General features: G+C 46.6%; 1 protein-coding gene across 1 annotated transcript in view; it reads right to left on the minus strand.

Annotated features, from left to right (window-relative positions):
- map3k9 (mitogen-activated protein kinase kinase kinase 9) overlaps positions 1–12,490 on the minus strand; it is a 127,400-nt gene that overhangs the window by 20,445 nt on the left and 94,465 nt on the right. The window contains exons 3-5 of the mRNA XM_041213822.1: positions 10,512–10,692; positions 8,659–8,807; positions 2,805–2,980 (exon numbers count right to left, since the gene is read on the minus strand). Coding sequence (XP_041069756.1) covers positions 2,805–2,980; positions 8,659–8,807; positions 10,512–10,692 — 506 coding nt within the window. The remainder of the gene's footprint in view (positions 1–2,804; positions 2,981–8,658; positions 8,808–10,511; positions 10,693–12,490) is intronic.

Consider the following 12,490-nt stretch of genomic DNA (forward strand, 5'->3'; position numbering starts at 1 on the left):
TTCAATAGTTAAAGCAAATAGGATATTTTGAAAAACCTATGTAGCATTTGTATTTTCAAGTAAATAGAAGATTAGCCTCATTAACACTCAAATGAAAAGTGATTGTCTGCTCTCAAACCAGGGAGCTGCATTTTAAGTGCTCCCGCTGGGCACGTCTTGGGCAGTGGGGCAAGTAAAATAGGGCGGATGCCCACCTTCCTCCTGTGAGGATGGATTTCTTTTAAATAAAAAAATATTTTTGGGGAATATTGTGTTATTCTGTGAAGAAGGCTGTGTGTCGGTGTGCGTAAATTATTTAATTAAGCTGGAGAAAGATTACTAGAAGACAGGTTGTCTGGGGGGTTTAAAACACGAAAGGATAGAGGTTTTAGGTTTGTGCATTTGTAATGAGAAAGGTTAGATCCAACATTTGCATTTTTAGATAAGTTGAGAGTTTGTTTGAATATCAAAGGGAGCTCAGAGGTAACAAGAAAAATGTTTGCATCTTGCAGGAGTTCCATAGGTAAACAGAAGAGGATATATTACATTTTATTGACCCAAAAGGAGAGACAAAATAGAAACATGCAAGATTTTATATTTGGAAGGATTTGAGTTTCAAAGAGGTGTGAGAATAATGGAACCTGACATGAAAGGGGTGGGAAAGGTATTTTAGAGTTACTATGGAAAGCTTAAGGTAGTTGGTAACTGATGGCTGTTAGCTGTAGCTGTTTGCTGTGTGAGGAAGATCTAGGTTCTCCCAGCTCTAGGCTGGGAGAAGATACAGTTTGAATCAGCCATCCATCAAGCCAAGAAAGTCTTAGGCTGCAAAAAGCAGTCTTGTTCTGAAGTTTTGGATTTCCACAGCAGGGTGGGAGAGAGTTATGCCTTTATTAAAGCTACAGCAGTTTGCCTTGGGTAATATGGCTGGAATTTTATAGTTAAACATCTATAAGGGAATGTTGCCTAGAAGGTGTTTACTTGTGGGCCTGACCACGTGGAGAGTCTTTTTGGGGGAATGTTTTGTAAGACTAACTTTAATTGTGTAACTGTAATCTTGTGTGCTTAAGTTTTCTTTTATTCTTGTTAATAAAACTTTTGCTTTTAATGTTTAAAATCCCCAAAATGTTACTGGACTTCTTGATGCTGAGATCACTATGTTCCCTTCTTATTTCCAGAATACAAAAAAAAGGATATGGTCCGTAAGCCAAGTTTCCCTCTGGGAATTGGGTTGCACAGTAATTAAATATCTGCTATGGTCATAACACTGTCCATCCCTGAGCTTACCCCCATAATACAGGGGATGGGCAGATGCTGAAATCAGCATTTTTAAATAAATAATTAAGGGTCAATTGAACTTGAGCTTGTTACCAAGCAGATTAACTCCAATAATACACTGCACAAGCCATAAGCCAGTTCCATCTTCAGGGGTCGCCCTTTGAGGATTGGTGTTGGTGGTGGTGGTTTTGGTGGGGGGGGGGGGGGGGGGTGTAGTGGCAGCCCCCTAAGATTGATCCCCCCAGTCTTCCTACCTCCCTGTTGCATTAAACCCACCACCCCTCGCACCCCCCCGCCTCCCTAACTTGCACAAACCCTCCCTGCCCAGGATTCTGGGGTAGAATCTTACCTATGGCAGGTGGGTTGAATGGGAGCGGGCGGGGGCGGGGCCAATCACGATGAGCTGCGTGCCGCCATTTTACGCGGGCGGGCCAATTAAGGCTTGCCCAGGGTAACGCACAGCCAGTAGCGCTCAGCGCTACCTGTGCGGGTGGGGGCGGGGGAGAAGGGAGAGTTGGGGCCCGCACTGAGCTGCCTCAGGGAGATTAAGTGGATTAGAAAAGTTTTTGAAAAATGAAGTTAAAAATCAGTTAAACATGTCCCCTCATGTGAGCTGGGACATGATTGTGAAGTGTACAAAATTTATTTATTAATTGTATAAAACCTTCAGGAAACCTCATCCCGCCCGTGGATGAGGTTTTCTGGAAAACGCGAAGGCCGCTTGGGTTCTTCGTCTGCCCCCAACATTAAGGTTGGAAGGGGAGCGTTATTATTGGTCAACTGCTTTCTTAATGGCCTTAATAGGCCGTTGACAGTTCAGCGGGTACGCAGCCACCTCAGGCACGCGCCCGCCAAACGCAATATCGAAATGACGCACGATGACGTTGGGACACACGCCCGACGCCATCTCGGGTCATTTTACAAGTCAGCATGTTGGGCCCGCCCCTCACGCCGACGGCAATATTCTGCCCCTGGACCTACCGGCTCGGGGGATCCACTGAGCCGCCTTCTTCCTCGTTGCAGTCCCGGCAGTGCCCACTAATACGCTCTTGGCGCTACCGGGACTAATGGGAGCTTTCGTGGGGCTTTAAGCAATCGGATTGGCCAGCAGCTCCCTAGGGCGGTACTTCCTCCCCAGTGAGGGGAGGCAGGCCCACACTGCCCCCATTTAGTCTGCCCGCAGCACATAATGTGGTGGTGGGCGGGGGGCTAGTGGCTGGCTCCACACCAGCTTTGCTTTCAGGGTCGGGGTGAGCCATCCGCCCTCTGGTAATATTCTGCCCCAGAATCCTGCAGGGTACAATAGAATAGTGTATTCTTTTACTACTGCTTTACCCAACAGTGCTGAATTCTATAAAGGGACATGCCACCAGGTTCAACCTTGTTGCAGTTGGTTGAGGATGCATTTCTAGCATAGTTGAACTATAGGGCATGATGTGAGTGACTAAGACAAACCAGAAACGGATGAAAGCAAATGTGACAGGGAGGTAAAAGGAGGAAGGAAGGAAGGAAGAGAGAGAAGTTACTGCAGCAAAGTTTAAATGTCCTACCTTCTCCTTTTCCCGGAGTTGCTCAAACATTTCCTGGATCTCCTGTTTCCATTCTTCCTGCAAGGAGTGGAATGAATCCTGCGGCATTTCAAAGAAGCCAGATTCCTCGATGGCTGTGAGCTGATCCAAAATGCAGCTGAATGAGGGGCGAGAGTGCGGATCTGTGTTCCAGCAGTCTGAAGCAAAGCCACCAAAATCCACATTCAGCTATTTATTTAAATACAAATAAAGTGTTTCTCCTCTACTGAGAGCTCTTGGCTGAAAGGCTCATTGGGGAACCTGTCCCTGGGCCTCTGCTTAGGTCACTTACAAACAAGACGGGCCAGAAAACAGCCCAGGGATGACACACCTTCCAATATTTCCTCCCCTTCCTTACGGAAACTTAACAAACTGACTCGGCATCTCAACTAAAGCAGTCTGGTGAAATTCAGGCATTTGACGTGTATTTCACTGCGATATTCCTTGGCGCGCAGCTCAATCTTCTACTGGGGCAGGGGGTTTCAGCCCGCTATGCGGGTGCGTGCCCAACATGCACAAGCGTGAAATAGCGCACGGTGGTGTCGGGCGGGCGTCCCAATGTCATTGCGCTCTCACGCGATAGTTCAATCGGTGGGCGGGCGTGAGAGTCGGCAGCACAGCCACCGTCAGTCAAGAGGGCTATTCAGCCCATTAATTAATTGAATTTTTTGCTGCCAGTCCAACTGTACGGCCAGGCGGCCTTTGCATTTTCCATGAAACCTCATCCACAGGCAGCTCCGTGTCTTCAGGGAGCTTTTGCTGAGCGCGCGCCCACACAGGCGCAGCACTGCGGGTCTCAGCTTTCACGGTGGCTGGCCGTTAATTAACGCGAAGGGGTTGGTTTCACGGCCACTCCCAGGCCCGCCCGCCCAACGAGGGAAAAATCCTGACCTGGTTTTCACCATTCAGAGGGTCCATGACCACCTCCACCTCCACCTCTCCCCCCCCATCCTCCCATTGAAAACTGCATTGTATTCCGGACGAAGCCGGAGACAGTGCCATCCTCCAGGAACATAATTTTCAAATTGCGCCCATACCCGTTCCCACTCTCACTGGCAACTGAAAATCCCAGTCCCTTGTTTCCTCTTAACAGTTTACTTTCCCATTTAGTTTTGTATCATCCCCAAACCTGGATACATTATATCTGGCCTCTTTACCTAAATCAACAATATAGATTGTAAACAGCTGAGGTCCATGCACTGATTCTTAATTTTTGCATAACATACTGTACAATTACTCGTCATATCTGTCATCTCTGCTTAAAGCACTCATGACCTTAGACTAAATAGTCACTCCATTCCCTCCCTGATAAGCTTTTCTCTATGGTCTCGATTGGTTTTGAAGATATAGTACCAGACAAATAGAGGCACTACACCATAGACAAATCCCATTATTGATGTCTTAGGGCTTGGACGAAAATTGGGATAGATGTGGTTCAGATTGCGAGCGTACGCCCACCGAATGAAGGCTGGGTCTTCTATCAGCTGGGTCCGCCTTGGGTTGTTGAGCTGGCTCAGATATTGCAGCTTAAGGCAGGCATGGATGACGAGCCTCTTCTCTTGGGCCCAGCACTCCTCCAGGCTCAGCTCCGGGTACTCACGGGGTTCAAGGGTGAGACGTCAGGAGGTGAGAGCGATGCCTCTTTATAATCCACCATGGCTTCAACAAAAATTTTATGCAGCACCCCACCAGTTACAACCTGTCAATTTGAAAATGCCCTATTTATTTCTGCTCTCTGTTTTCTGTCCATTAACCAATTCCTCATCCATGCTAATGTATTACCCCTAACCCCACCTTATCATGCATAACAACGATTTAATGCGGCACCTTACTGAATGCCTTTCTGAAATCCAAACAGAATACATCCACTTGTTAACCTTTATCTAGGCTATCAGTTACATCCTCAAAAAACTCTTAACATATTTATCAAACACTATCAGGTTCAACTGAGGCACTCAATAGGGAATTGGATTATTATCTGAAAGGGGGAAAAAAAGTATGCAGGGCTAGGGGGGAAATTCAGGGGAGTGGCATTAGGCTTCTGCAGAGGGCCAGAAGAGATAGGGCAGGCCAAACAGCCTCCTTCTATGCTGGAACCATGCTATGATTCTATTCTATGAATACTAGAACATTTCATAAAACTCTGCTGGTCTGCCTAATTATCTTATTTTCTAAGTGCCCTGAGACCACTTCCTTAGTAATAGAGTCAAGCATTTTCCCAACAACTGATATCAGGCTAACTGGCCTATAGTTCCCTATTTTCTCCTTTTCTTGAACAGCCACGTTACATTATGCTATCTTCCATCCACTGGGAACATTCTGGAATCTTTAATGATTACAATCAATTAATCCACGGCAACCTCCTTTGTTTTCATTCTGAGATGTGGGCGTCGCTGGCAAAGCCTGCATTTGTTGCCCATCCCTAATTGCCCTTGAATTGAATATTTTAGGCAGCAGTTAAGAGTCAACCACATTTCGGTGGGTCTGGAGTCACATGTAGGCCAGACCAAGTCAGGATGGCAGATGTCCTTCCCTAAAGGGCATTAGTGAACTAAGTGGGTCATTACGACAATCAATGATAGTCACCGTTACTGAGACTATCTTTTTAATTCCAGATTTATTAATTGAACTTAAATTCTATCAGTTGCCATGGTGAGATTTGAACCCATGTCCCCAGAGCATTAGCCTGGGCCTCTGGGTTACTAGCTCAGTGACATTAATACCCCTATGCCATCATTTCCCCCTCTTTCAACACCCTAGGATATAGGGCAACAGGTCCAGGGGACTGGTCAGCTTTTAGTCCTATTAATTTCTCTAATACTTGTTTACTCACTATATTCATTACTTTAAGTTCCCCACTCTCATTAGGTCCATGCTTTCCTGGATTACCTTTCTGGATTATCTTTTGTGTCTTCTACAAAATATTTGTTCAACATCTCAGCCATTTCTTTATCTCCCATTAGAATTTCTCCTGTCGCACCCGCCAAGGGGCCCACATTTACTTTCACTGCTCTCTTCCTTGTTATATACTTGCAGAAGTTTTTACAATCTGTTCTTATATTTCTCATATTCCATTTTCTTCCTCTACCATTTTTTGGTCATCCTTTAATGGTTCCCAAAAGTCTCCTAACCCTCAGGACTTCTTGACAACATTATAAACCTTTTCTTTTAATTCATTATTATTATCCTGAACCTTTGGTTTGCCATGGATGGATCACTATTCCCATGGGGTTTTTTAGCTCTCAATGGAATAGATATTCGTCGAGAACATGAAGTATTTCTTTAACTATTCGCCATTGGTCATCTGCCATCATATCTTTTTCCCAATCTTCTTTAAACAACTCACCCCTCACATCTATGAAACTTATTTTATTTCTCCTCTTCTCTCTTTCTAACCTGCCTTTCTCCTTCAGAGCCAATCACAGACCTGCTGGACATTTTGAGCATTTGTTTTTATTTTTGTTTTGGAACAAAGATGAGCCCAATGTGAAGTTCAGTGTCACTATAACACTAATAGCTGATGGGAAGGGCAATTTCCTCCGGACATCATGCCCATAACTCAACGCCCCCCCCCCCCCCCCCCCCCCCCCCCCCCCCCCCAATCCCCCCCCCCCCCCCCCCCCATCCCCCCCCAACTCCAATACATGCCAGCCTATATAAATATCACATATGTACACATACAGGCCATCTCTCCTTGATGATACAGCCGTTGTAAGCTAATGAATGAACAGACACAAGGTCAGCTCCCATTTCTGTGGCTAATCTTCCATGGTGATCATCAGCGAGGCTAGCTCGCGAGGCACTTTCTTTTATCACTTTGTTCTTACACTCCCCTCGTCAAGGACGAGGTTATAGAGTACAGATACTTGGGAGAGCACACACCATGGTGCAAAACCGAGGCCGGAACTTTCTGCGTCTGCTGGCAGCAGGCCTGTTTGGAGGCGTGAGCGGACAATATGGAAGCAGGCCAAAAGCCGGTTTCATGTCGTAAAACCAGTTTACGATCGTCTGCTCCACCCATCCATGGCGGGCTGTGTTTCCTGCCCCTTTGCATCGGGAACCTAATTTTCAATATTTTAGCATCTCATTATAAGCCCTGCTTACTGGAATCATTCCCCACCCCCTCCAAGGTGGATAATCCGGGATCACATCGACATGTTGCACAGCTGTACATGAGTGACGTGCCCCTGGCGAGCTGCACTACGCTCGGGACTTCGAGGTTTGTTTGCCTACCTTGTTTCGGGCAACACTCGCGGGCATCAGCACCAGGCTTCACAGGCAGCACCCCATCACTTTTAGCGGGAGCTCACGGGCAGGTCTCTACCTACCAGACCAGCTGTAAGGCAGGGATGGTTTTTCAATGGCTGCAGGGCTAGGGCTTGCTTGGGGGAGAGTGAGTAGTGGCCTCAGGGAAGGAGAGAGGCTGCAGGGTGAGGGTTGTACTCGGGAAGGGGTGTATCCCAGTATTCCAGGGTGCGCATCGGGGCACATGTTGATCTGTGTGAGTGGCCTCAAGACGGTGAGGGCTGAAGAGACAGCCTCCACAGGAGATGAGGCCAGATGGAGATGTGAAGGTATGTGAGAGAGAGAGTGAGTGGGATGTCCCTTGAGCTGGCAGGGAGTGAGATGCCAGTGAATGTGTAATAGGCTTGTGACAATTGGTTGCCTTACCCTGGCGGCATGGATGAGATCATTCATCCTCTTTCTGCACTGGATGGCCAACCTCTTCTCTACATCGTTGGCACTGCCCACCACTGCCACCACCTCTCAAGCTGGAGTGGTGAGATTGCTGGACCTCTTGCGGCCAGAACTGGGGTGGAGGACATCACGGAGTGCCTCCAAAAGGCATTCCAGTGACGGGTCACTGAACCCTTTGTGGCCTTCAGGGCCATGTCTTCACTGGAGCAGCCCTGGGCTACAAGCATTGAGAACTGTGTGCGCAGCTGCAGTTTAGATATGGCACCTGGAGTGAGGAAACGGTCAGGTAATGGGGGTGGTGGGTGATTCAGAGGCTGTCGCCAGCAAGGCGGCGTCTTTCCTGTAACTGCATAATTAATGAGGTGAGAAACAGACAATACGGGATGAAAGCCTATCATTGCAACCACTGGGTAAATCATCATTTTTCATGCCAGCTACGACACTTAATGCAGTTCTGGGGCGATTCCACCCTGGATATTTTGCGTTGGCCCTGCTTGCTAATGTCACAATCCTGCCACAATGAAGTACATGCTCCAGTCGTAAGTGAGAGCAGCTGTTACTAATCGGGGAAAGGTTAGGGCACTATTCTTAGGTGTATATAAGAGCCGGTTTCCCTCTGTGCAGGGGAGAGGAAAAGGGAATCTTGTGCCTGTGTTCTTTGGGTTTTGTGGATAAACCTATTTTAAGGAAAGCTGGCTCCAGATTCCTCTTTTACTCAATGAGCAGCGAATTATAGCACTGCTCAATACCTCAAGTAGGTCGCCAGCTCACAGCTGTGTAAAGTTTAAATATGAAGAAAGCTGCTCATTCTACAATACCCATTTGTTCTCCTCAGTCATACCCTTCACTCTGAATTGGCAGAAAGGGAAAGTAAGAAAGGGAATTAAGATCCCTTGTACAATAGAGTGTATCTCCATCAGGACAGCTTTCAAAACTACTCTTCAAACAGCAGGGAAAATAAAACACAAAAAGATTGAAGAAAATACGTTAAATCAAAAAACCTCCAGCACCAGCAGCAGGGCCTTGACATAAACACAGGATGTCAGAATTGTGAACTATTTCATCTTAAGTTTATCTTAACATTTGTAGTAATGTGTAGATGATGGATGACATTTCTGCCCCCAGTGAACCACCTTACCTTCCATAAGTTTGCTGAAAAGCTCTGGACATGTGGAAGGAATGGGAAGGGCCAGTTTGTTCATAGCCACCCCATAGGCTACAGCCAATCCATCAATCCCCCTGAACGGAACCTCCCCAGTGAGCAATTCCCATAACAACACACCGTAGCTGAGAAAAAGGAGAAGGGTCTTGGTTAGTGATAAATATTCAATTGCATAAAAACTTGTAACATGTAGCACAAAAGGTCCAGAATTAGGGACTGGAACCTGAACCGACATTTTTTTTTCTAAAGAGGCCACAGATCAAGCTGGAAAATGAACAGTTGCCACACAAAACTGTTTTTAACTGTGGTTTTCTATAGAAGAGCCAGGTTCTTGCGCCAGAGATTCCTCATTTCACAAGGTTTGAAACCTGAAGATCTTGGTTCTTTTGCTTTAAAAGGAAAGGGTTTGATTGGGGTATGCAAGACAGCTGAAGTCTGAGCTTTACCTCGACAACAGGGCAAGGGATACTGATTCACAAAAGAGTGTGTCAAACTCAGGGCAAGTGTAAGGATATTCTTCACACACAGAGTAACTCCAGGCAGGGCAGCATTGGGTAAGACCAGGGAAGTAACAGAGAGTTGGACGCTATGATAACAGAGCTGCGCGATGAAGCTGTTTTTGGATGGATGAGCAGAGTTGGACAGAATTATCTTCCTCGCCTATGTTTATTTTGTGAGACGGCTTCCCACCTAACAAAGAATCACATCATTCACATTTGCACCAACCTCTGGAAACACTGAGCTTCACCTTTGGAAAATATCCAGTGCAGAACTGTAGACTTCAAGTGAGTTTTCTGTACATCTGGAAAACCACATAAAATAAACACTGCACAAGACCCAAATGTGAATACTGGAGTAGGGAGGGGCATATAAATCACCACAAAAGTGGTTTGTGTTATACAGCATGACTTCTTGTGCCAGAGGTCTGGAAGTGAGATTTTGGTCTGCCTGCCTCATGAACAGAGGGTGTGGAATGATAATATTTTTGAAAGTTGATATACCTCACATACTCATCCTGTTTTGATTGCACCCCCCCTGTTTATGGCTGCCCCAGGCCTCTCAGACTCCCTCCCCACTGACTGAACCCACTTTAGCCTCTACTGGATTGTGATGTGGGTCAATGACATCATTGTGCGCTCATCGACGCAGTGCATAATCAATGTGTCAAAGTGTTGCGCTACCAAAGGATTCAAACCTTTCGTATACTCCTCCCAGACCTCAGTATGGTTTCCAATACCTGAGGTCACAGACAACCGGCCACTCTGTAACTAGGCAGGCAGTCTTCGGCCCTCACTCTCGGCAAGCGAGCTGAACCAACCGCCACTAAAGTTCCAACCTCAGTTGACTCCCCACCTCCACCGTGACCCAGCAGAAGAAAACCTTCACTCACTAGCCTTCTGGGTGAAATGGCTGAGGTCAGGTATTGAGGAGAACAGACCCGAACCAGCATACGTCCTTGTTGGCACCTCGTCCTCTCCCACAGCCTACCCACTCATTAACATGGTCCCCTGAACAAGTAACAAATTTTCCACAGGGAATTTTCAAGCAAAAAGAAAAAACAGCATTGAATGTCTGAAATATATCTGAGATTTCAGTGACTGGCTATATTGCATGAAAAAAAACACTTGCAATGACATCAGCTTTTATAATCTCCTTAAAGAACTTAACAACGCTGCCATTCCTTCCCTCAGACATTTGCACTTTTCACCATAGAAATCAGCAGCCCCTCCCCAACACCGCACACACCACCCCTGCAGATTTTCTTTTGAGTGTTGGAGATACCGTCGGGGTAAAGGGAAGAGGAACAAGGCCAACCAACAGGTTCATACCTCCAGACGTCGCTGCTTTTGGAAAACACGGAGGATCGGATGACTTCTGGTGCCATCCAGGCATAGGTCCCCGCAGCACTCATTTTGGTTGTCTTGTGCCACTCCCGCGCCAGGCCGAAGTCCGTGATTTTCAGGGTCTTGTTACTTAGGGTCTCGTTCTCCACCTTCTCGTGTATTAAGACTAGGGATAAATGGAGCAAGAATGTTTAACCCGAATAAACAATATCCTTCGCGGACATCATTTCAAAAACTGGCAGATACTTGGGTGTCTTCAATCTTGCAGGGCAGAAAGTGTCAAAGAAGCAGCTAGGCTAGAGGTACTTAGGTTATTCCTATCCAAGAATTTGCTGCGATTTATTTAGATGTGTGAGCTTTCCGAACCTAACGGTTATTTAAGTGTGGAAATGTGTGCGCAGAGATCCCCACGCGGCCCTGCAGAAACCCATGCTCCAGTGCAGGCCGCTAGCAAGCCGGCCCCTTCAAGTTACCAATCATGCACGGGTCTTGCGAAAAAAATTTAAAGGGCCCACGCACTACAGAAATAAATTAGAGTGTATGTTGGTGCCTATACACACATGCAGAAGCGCGTGCGCACCCTGCTGTACTGGTTCAAGCAGATGTTAAAGAGGCCATGACACGATATGAAGAGCAGGGGAATTCTCTTGATGTACTGGCCGACATTCCCCCCCCCCCAACCACCATCACCAAAGAACAGATCAACTGGCCATTGCTATTTGTGGGATCTTGCTGCACGCAAAAATAGTGGCCACGTTGGCCAGCATAACAACAGTTACCACAATTTAATGTAAAGAATTGTAGGTGGAGCACCTGGAGATGTTTTTGGGGTTCACTGGAGCGCTGTAGAAATGCAACTTTGTCTTTCTTCAGAAACAGCTCCGTGTGGTACTGCATGATAGAGGGCAGATTTACGGTTGAGGCAGTGACACAGTGGTAATGTCACTAGACTAATAATCCAGAGGCCCAGGCTAATACTCAAGGGACGTGGGTTCAAATCCCACTATGGCAGCTGATGGAATTTAAATCCAACTAATAAATCTGGAATTGAAAGCTAACTCCAGTGATGGCGACCATGACAACTATCATCGATTGTCATAAAAATCCATCTTACCTGGTCTGGCCTTTATGTGACTCCAGATCCACAGCAATATTAACTGCCCTCTGAAGTGGCCGAGCAAGCCACTCAGTTCAAGGGCAAGTAGGGGTGAGCAACAAATGCTGGCTGGCCTCACCAGTGACACCCACATCCCATGAATAAAGAAAAATTTAGTTCCAATCTGTGCCAAGTAATCTTAAACCACATGGCAGCAGGGGTGGGGAGGGGGGGGGGGGGCATTTTTGCCCTCAGAACCCCATGTACAGGATTCCTACTTCTGATCACTATCCTGCTAGATAGCAAACATGTGGGGCTCAGCTGCAAGGTTCCCAAAGCTGGATAACCTAGATGTAACCTGGATCACACACAAAGGAAAGGCAGTAAACACCTGCGGAAACACAGCCTGTAATGAATCAATGCCCTCAAAAGGAAATTCATAGACATCAATAGCTACTCCTTGTCAGAGATGGTTCATTTTAATGCAAAACAAATATTGGCCACTTTGAGGATCAAGAATTCCAAGCATAGACTGTGATGATGAATGTAAACTGCACATTAAGGTTACAAACTCAGTGCAGTGTGCTCACCTTCCACCAAGTCACCAAAGTATTTTATGGCAATTAGTGAGCGAACTGAGAAAGCAAATACTTTGCCAGCCAGCATCAAGCACTTAAGTGTGACCTAGCTCTGCTGTGACTCTAACCTGCTATGTGGTGGGGACAGTGTAAATCACCAAACTCTGCTGCTGTGGGCACTTATTGTGAAAGGAGGGGCCACCTCAAAAGAGAGAGTCATCAAATGCCGCGTTCAGCTCTTCTACACATCCATTCTCTAACCCAGGGCAGCCTGAAGACTCTCCACTTCT

Source organism: Carcharodon carcharias, chromosome 20 (assembly GCF_017639515.1).
Source record: "Carcharodon carcharias isolate sCarCar2 chromosome 20, sCarCar2.pri, whole genome shotgun sequence".
Lineage (NCBI taxonomy): Eukaryota > Metazoa > Chordata > Chondrichthyes > Lamniformes > Lamnidae > Carcharodon > Carcharodon carcharias.